General features: G+C 27.9%; 1 protein-coding gene across 1 annotated transcript in view; it reads right to left on the bottom strand.

The window, feature by feature from the left end:
- Positions 1-6,170: 6,170 nt before the first annotated feature.
- TRIADDRAFT_61846 (uncharacterized protein) overlaps positions 6,171-8,782 on the bottom strand; it is a gene marked incomplete at both ends in the record, with an annotated part of 12,704 nt that continues 10,092 nt past the window's right edge. The window contains one exon of the mRNA XM_002117780.1: positions 6,171-6,279. Within this exon, the coding sequence (XP_002117816.1) occupies positions 6,171-6,279 (109 nt within the window). The remainder of the gene's footprint in view (positions 6,280-8,782) is intronic.

The following is an 8,782-nucleotide window of genomic DNA, read 5'->3' as shown; positions in this document are numbered from 1 at the left end:
TGTTGATCCTAACTCTATTTGTTAAAATATATATCTATCTGTTTTTTACAATGACTTTTAAAATTACGCAACTACAGATAAGAAGCCAATTGTTAGAAATATAATATCTTCACGGATATTTTGGATAAAAACATAGCAATAGTCATTGTTGATTTATACAACAACCATTTTAGGAAGTAACACACCAAAACTAAGAGTTTGTGGCATCATTATTCTTTCTAACATTTATTAGCTTTAATGATCTCACCTAGTTGCAGCGGTACAATAGTTGGCTAAATTTTGGGTACGTAGGTGAACCAACAGTAATAGCGGAAGACTATTACTCGATCATTATACTAACATAGCTAATATAGGGAATGACTTCTATTGTATTGATTAAAATGTTAATAATTATAAAGCAAGCAATTTAATAATAACCATTTTATATATTTTTTGGCTGATCACAGAATAAAATTTATGGATATTTTGCAGACGTTTTAGATTTGCAATAAAATTTGCAGTCATGATTAATGTATTAGCATTTAATGATTAAAATCGTAAGAATTATGCAACGCAATTAATCTAATAGCTATCTAAAAATTATTTACTAATCATAAGAATACATTGTTAGTAAGAAAATTAAATTTGCTTACCCGGAAGTTGTAAGATGGCAATCTAGAAAATGCGATTGAAATACATAATAATGATAAGATTACGAAATATTAGAATTTCAATTAACGACATGTATATTTAATTCTTACATAATGCTATGCTAATCGGAAATAATCGCTTGAAATTGAAATTTTAGGCTAATAATTTTAAATAGCAATAGATTATTTTATAAAATTTTGATTTATAGGAATTTTTCATAAGTCCAATACTACTGTAAGCCGTGAATAGCTAAAGATTTTAGATTTAAAATGAATTCAAGGAAAAATATATTAATGTTCAGTTACTCATATTCTCAGCACTTATTTAAAATTAATAGATTTGAGCTATTCAAAAATGAATTCTATGATCTTGTAATATATTATAATTACAATCTAAAGCAAAATGGTAATAGCCTGCTATTGTGGTTTGTATTTTAGATAGCTAACTACAGTCATATATCCAGTTAACCGTTACAGCTACATTTAAATGTCCTGCATAATAGCTATTAAAATACTAGCTGTATATTTGAAATATAATAAATATTCTATTATTCCTTTTAAGCATAAGGCATAAATCATATCCTCTACAAAAAAATCTTTTAAGCTTTTATCGTTAAAAGAAGTATATCTGTAATTAAACGTATGCCAATTATCGAAATTTTTACTAGCGAAACAGACAATAAGAATCAAATGCATCTTTAATCTTTAAATTTATATCATTATCAAATAGGAAAATATTCTTGCGGAGGTAAGAAACGTCAGATAGATTAATTTTATGTATTGGGATGTAAGCATTTCTTTATTAGAGAAAGAAATATGTTACTCCTTATCATAGAATAGCAATAGGGCAATTAAGCTATATGTATAAATAGCGTTTATAAGATTGTGACATAAAGTATAACAGAGGACAAGCATTGCTTTTGCTTCTTAAGACAGAAAATTTAAATTAGCCTAAGTGGTTAAAATCGACTACTTATTATTGAATATATCAGAAATTCTTATTATATTATTGGTTGGCAGGAAAATGAAGCGTGCTATTGTTGATCATAGATTAAATAATGCAAGAAATTACAGATTAAGATTTACTGTGTGTATGCATGTGCATAAATAGTAAGCTTAATTGATACCGTTTTTATTGATGGAGATGCCTCAAATGTAATAAACTACAAAGGCCTGCTGCTGTAAATAACTGCAATAAAATATCTTAAGTTTTCAAGTGTAACTAAAATCGGTTAAAGAATCGGAATTTCTTCTTTAGAAATTTCAAGTTATTTCAATTTACAAAAAAGTTACCGACCTTCTCTTTTAAATATAAATGTATTCGTATACCAAATGCAAGATAAAATATGTAATTTAAGTATTAGAAGTATAAATTTAATAGCTCGAAATAAATAAGTTAGTAGTGGATAAATTTACGGTAACATATCCAATGGCATTGAAAATACAGTTAAAGATGGATTTGGATGAAATGCATAATTTGAGCTTATCAGGAATGATGTAAATGAGCTTTTCTGTTAATGAACATATTTTTCCATGAATCAGAGGAATTCCTCAGTAAAAGAGAAAATTACTGATTCTACTTTTTTCATTGCTCCTTAACAATAGGATAAAGATAGATTTTAACTAGGAACATCCGGCATTCAAAAGGATTTTTCTTATTATTAAGCTAAGTAATCTGGCTTATCTTGACCGCCTATGGCAATGATAAAATCACTCCGAATAATTATATTTTCAGTTATTAAGTAACTTTATCAGGTCATTTTTAACTAAATTAAAGAAATAACTTTTTTCAAATGTAATCATTAAGGCAAAATGTAAAACGGCATTAATCATTTAAATTACTCTCTAAAAGAATGAACTGAAGCAAAAGAAAAAATTCTTAGGGTCGAAATTAACACGGAATGAATACAATCATTTATTGTCATCTAGTAATTTGATTTTCATATTAAGTCCAGATACCCTTCAAGCACATAACTTTTAGATTAAGACTGCTTCTTAACTTAATTTTAGATGTTGCAGAGCTTCATGAGTAAGAATTTCGATTGATAATTCATATGTTTTATGTGAGAGTATAAGCACGATCTTATACGGCTTTTTCAAGAGAAATTCATCTATTACAGGCATGGATTTCAATCACTATCGCAGTAATTTATCCATTTTATTTTAACTGTAGACCATCTTCCATATTTAAACTCATTTAAAATTATACATGAATATATTCTACGAAGCCCATGCGGTGGTGATCAATATTAGCCTGTAATTTAGACATCAGCGTCACGAATTTTCCTTGATATGCTCTTGCATAATATTGAAATTTCAAACAATGTCGTTATTATAACTAGCTCAACATTTGGCCTTGTAAATGATAAACATAAAATTTATATAAATATAAATTTTATACTTGAGTTGCAACCATTAATTTTGTAATTTTCGTATTTGTCCCGTGATTCGTAACTATACGATGTCTTCTGAAGTCCATTTTAATTGATTCCGTAATAATGATATATAATTAGGCACATTTTATATTATAATAGTACATCATAAGAACTATAATTATGGAAATTCTCTAAGACTTGTGTATTTACAGATATCGTCATTTATATCTTTCTTTTCGTGTATACGACGGCAGTATTTGCATAGAATGTCAATTAGGTTGAGATATTTATACTATTATATAAGTCAACGAAATTAACATAAACATACGTATGATTTTCTTATCAGTTCATTAAATTTATCATTTTTCTCATATAGTTTTATTACTATGTCTTGCTGTTCATTAGATTTATTTCGGATTCAAACGATTCTTTATGCAATAAATACATTTTCATTTGTATACTATATAGTATATCTGTCACACGTATACTCTATAACTATTATTATACTCGATTGCATTATTTTGTATTTCTATTTTGCAACATTTGTTTCTATGTTTGTGTAAGAGGCTTTATCGATTATCCGATTAAAAATTTTGTTTGATGTCTTAAAGAATGGAAATATCATTTCAGCTTGTTATTATATTACTTCATTATTGATCAATTGCTTCACCGTATTAAGAGCAATTTTTCGATATAATATGGTGAGTTACACTTGATTCTGACGCGTAATTTTATATTCTTAATTCCTTTAAATGCTTTTACGTTTGTATTAATATTGCATAATTAAAGCTATTACTACTTATAGATATTTACTAGCTAAATAAACTTTATAAAGTGTTATTACCGTATAACAAAGCAATATTTTATCCAAGTGGAAAAAATAAATAAATTATGTACGTAATCTAATGTTCAAAACTTTCTCTAACACTTTCATCTTTATAGCAAACTAATAACATTGTAGTTTACTGAACTTGTATCTAAATGTTATTCAAATTTCGCACAATTTATTTAAATGATCTCTAGGTAGAACAGTTAGGCACACTATCGTGTCTTTTGCTATTCATAAAAGTCGTTATCGAAAATTTATTTATTTACTGGCAAATTCACGTGTATTTAAGTCAACCATAACGCTTTTGTAACCCGTTAACGATTAATTCTCTATCATGAATGCTATTGTACGAAAATTATCTTTACATAACATGCTTAAGCAAGAACTTTAGATCTTAAATTACAATATTGCAAGGCAGTATTACTAAAGAAAATGTAATATGTATATGAATTAGATTGGCCAGCAAATCTACATTTACAAAATCATTGACTATTAAGACTCATTTTTTGTATTCAAATTGAATTTAAAGTCATAAATAAAAATCTGACAGAAGCTTTCCTAAATTACTTAAACATAAGATCAAGTAAGTGCTCATAATTGTTAATGACTGATCTCAAACCTAATTAAAATTAAAGTTTTGGAAGATAACTTACTGTAATGATAAATCCGTAGATTGCCTTTGCCATAAAGTAGTTCGATGATGTTCCCATTTAAAAATTAATTTTGCAATGGAATGTTTGTATTAGGAATAAATAAATGGCGTTTTATTATAAATCTGTAGTACTACTATAAGTAGCTACGTATTTAATGATATTATTGAACAGAACAATTCTTCATAAGTTCCATAGATCAACTATAGCATCCAAGCTAGCATCGTCTGTAAATATCATTACTTGGATAACTCAAGATAAGTTTAAGGAGATTCAGATAACCTGAGAAAAAGAAAGCGAAATACTTTAACTTCAACAAGAGTGTGTAATATAAATAAACTTATTCAAAGTATATTGCTCTAAGAAGTATTTTATTTCAAGTTGTAAAATTATAATGCTCATTTTAACTAGCTTGTAAACGCACAACTACTTCAATTGTTGATTAAATAAATTTCGTAAAGAAGAATTTACCTACTTTAAAATTTGAAATTATGAATTTATTCTTAACTATCAGTACTTGAAAGTTTATTCTCTAAACGTTAAAATATTATTTTATAGAAATATTATATATGGTACTAAAGTCTAATTATTGATTCAGTTATGAAGCAGAAAAGTTGTTCAATCCAATCACAACCTCTCCGCTAGCAAGTAGCCTATTCTAGAAATATCGAGGCAATTCCTGTTTCCTTGTTCCATTCGCTCTTCTAAATTATTATAATAAGCTAAACAAGCTGGTACTTATCAAAGTAAAACTAATAATGTACGTGTACCGTACGCATAAACATTTTTCCGATATAATGTATGTTAGCCTCCAACTTATTTTCATTAAATACAGTACCATTTGTAAAGGCCGATTAAAGGCAGAACCAGTGCCAGGAAAATGCTGATCAATTTTCAAATCTTAATGTCTGTAGGCTTGAATGACCGACCAAATATGTGTAAATGCAAAATGATTTTTGATGGACTTGAAATTTTCAGTTTTAGATAGCTTAATAGAGAAAAACATAAAATTACGTATCTAAAATGAAATGACGATAGTGATAAGTGCTAGAAATACTATGAAACTAATTAATATTCCCATATGGGTAAGAATTCTGTCTATGATATTTGCAATATTAACTATATGGATTATTTATGATTGCAATAATAGATGACACTTACAGTATAGTTCAGGAATATTCATGTGTGTAATCATAAAGTTCTATAATAGATTGTACAAAATATCTACTCTTTGATTGAATATTGATATTACAATAGTAATAATAGTAGACTGATCAATTGATTTTATTCTATATATTTTTTTCGATTATTATCAATAATTTCATATAAAAAATTATGCTTATAATGAATAAAGATCAAGTTGGATAAATTATTTTCATGAAAACCATTCAATTTTATTGATTTTATAACAATTTAGTTATATTTTGACTCAGTTACTTCTCTAATTGTAATAAATCAATCACCGGATATTTATAATGTTACTTAGGAACAATTCTTAAATATAAACTCTTACTTGTAAACAAATCATTTCAGAGGACAATATCTGTCATTATACGATAATTTAGATTATCTGACAATGCAAAGCAATAAGGGTCATTATTTTTTATGGCTAAGTACATTTATTAACAATTTATTTCTTATCTGTCTCGATTATACTGACAGTTTATTGTAAAAGAGTAGGAGGTTACTAATACATGCTGATTATACTTTGTTCTACTCTGCCTTTTCCTCCTTCCTCGAAATTATTTAAGCAGCATACACACAGTTTTGCTTTCTTGTTATTTCTGTTTTTTTGACTAAGTATAATAAGACACATGTTAAACTTAATTTATGTTAACATTTGCGATAGAAATCTTTTTTTCCAGTTACACAAACAGTGAATTTATGATAGTTGACTATAGTAACTTCCAGTGAGCGAGATTTATTAAACGAATTTCATATAGAAATCAAAATAATAGATAATTTTAATTCTGTTATCTTAAAAAATTTTTAATTCAAAGATTTTTAAATAGTTTATTAGCAATTTATTCACTTAGTGTGTAGTTTTCTATATATAGAGTAAACGGTATGACTTTAATTAAGGCAGGTTATTCTAGATTTCAATTGTTGTGTATGATCGTTAGTTGCCGGTATTTTTCCTGTATTCTTTGCCACAATCGTCATTATAAATGCGTTAGAAGTATTTTTAACTTCTATTGTCTTATATTGGCTACCGCTAGCCTGAGTCTATTATCCTAGAGATTATCTCAGCTGAATCTTATATTCCAATTACAGAAATTATTGATATTTAAAGCTGGTTTATGCAGTTAAAATGAAAGATTATCTGCTGATAACCTTTATTAAATTCTTTTGAATAATATTATGGCCGTAATTTATATTTTTGGTAATAGTGTAATTTACATCTTATTTGTTTAAAATAACTTTAAGAATGTATCTAGGTAATTAAGTACTGATATGAATATACTTATAAAACATATTGATGCAACTGTTTGCACTAGATCCACATGAATCATAAGACTAAGTTAGCTATATTGCTTAGTTTTAATATGATTCTGATCCTGATAGCACATAGTCAATTGTCCGTAAGAACGTGAACGCTTATTAAAAAAATTCATATATAGTGAAAAATAAATTCACTGGCTAAAGTATTTTTCTGCTGACTTTGCTGTAGAGAATTAATGTTACTTTTATAATTCTGATTTAGATAGCGTAAAATACAAATGATAGTAGGCCAATGATTTCAATGTTACATCATACTATAGGTCTCGGCTTCACACAGAATTCTAGTCATTTTTATGATGTTTCGGAAGGTTTAAGATTCGTAATAATCGCAATAAATTACCAGAATTAAATTAACACATCGAATTAGACTTTGTTGGAATTAGAGCAAGAGGAAAATCCTGCGAGGTTATAGCGTATACAGCGATCTGACTAGTCAAGTAGCTATAGTGATGTAGAATAGATAAAGCGTGCAAGCTTATCATGTAACTAACTAACTTGATAGATGCAAGATTATCGCTTATATAATGTAAGAAGCATAGCAGGTGGAAATCGCACTCACCCACCCTTTAAACGAGCAGCACGGTAGTTATTTCTGTAGAGTACTGATTTATAAAATAGTATTCGTTATATCGCTAAGGGTGGCCACTAAGCCTTTAAGTTTTGATTTCATGTAATGTTCTGATGAAAATTGAATAAACATGGAATCTTAATAGAGTTTTCTACACAGCCATTTTGATTGTTACATTTTCTTGTAACGGTTGCTATCGACAGAGCAAGCTTTGCTTGCATACTCAAGCGATCCTTAGACACATTATAATGATTGGTATAGAATTGACCACAGTAGTAAGGACATTGTACCGCACTGTAGATATCTTAATACTGTACCTGCTAATCTTAAGTTGGTATGTCCATCATCGTACATTAGTTATCATAATGTGCTTTGGACCATGAACTAATCTTAATATAGCATTTCATCCGTGAATGCATTATTGAAAAGTAGTATTCTACAAGCATAGCGGTGAATATAGTAGTGCCTGGCTATTACCGGGATATAAATAATGTAGAATGGTTATACTATCTGTTAATTATTAATAAATGGGTACATTATCGTAAACCGTCAGCAAAGCGACGTGAATTTATACTAGTAATTTATAAAATACGAATGACTAATAAGAATACCTTGATTCTATATTAAGGTAATTCTACGATACAATCAAACTAGAGTATAGGGGATTTCCATAGTAGGAATAGTTAAATATAGATTATACAAATAACGAGTTATGTCACAGTCTATGTGGAAATTAACTTTACTAAGAATAGACTATATTACATTTACAAGAAAATATTATAATTTTCGGTAGACAGCAGCAACTTTATAGTCTTAAGCTTCTTTTACTGATTTCACTTAAGCTGGCTGGTATCGTACTCCATTCATAACTAATAAATTATCTTTAGCTTGAGTAAACAATTTCAAAAGACCTTAATAATGGAGCAGTATGATAAAAACTCTCCGTAAACTATTTATATGTTCTTACTTGAAACTTACAAGCAGCCTGGTGCAGTAGCTGTCCTTACCTACCTAACTACTTTTTTCTCATAATCTCCACAATATAATCTAGAGTACCTTATGTATCGCACTTTTATGTGTTTTCATATCGAAACTACAGTTATATTTTACTTAAATTACACGATATTTCGTTAATTATACTTCGTGAAATACTGCAGCAAAATACCTTAATTGCTCCATCCAAACTATATTTAACAAAAATCCATCTAATACTGCTATTGTCAGAGAAG

This window comes from Trichoplax adhaerens, genomic scaffold (assembly GCF_000150275.1).
Source record: "Trichoplax adhaerens TRIADscaffold_30 genomic scaffold, whole genome shotgun sequence".
NCBI lineage: Eukaryota > Metazoa > Placozoa > Uniplacotomia > Trichoplacea > Trichoplacidae > Trichoplax > Trichoplax adhaerens.
The sequence above is the reverse complement of the archived record's forward strand: the minus strand, read 5'-3'. Positions and strand labels throughout refer to the sequence as shown.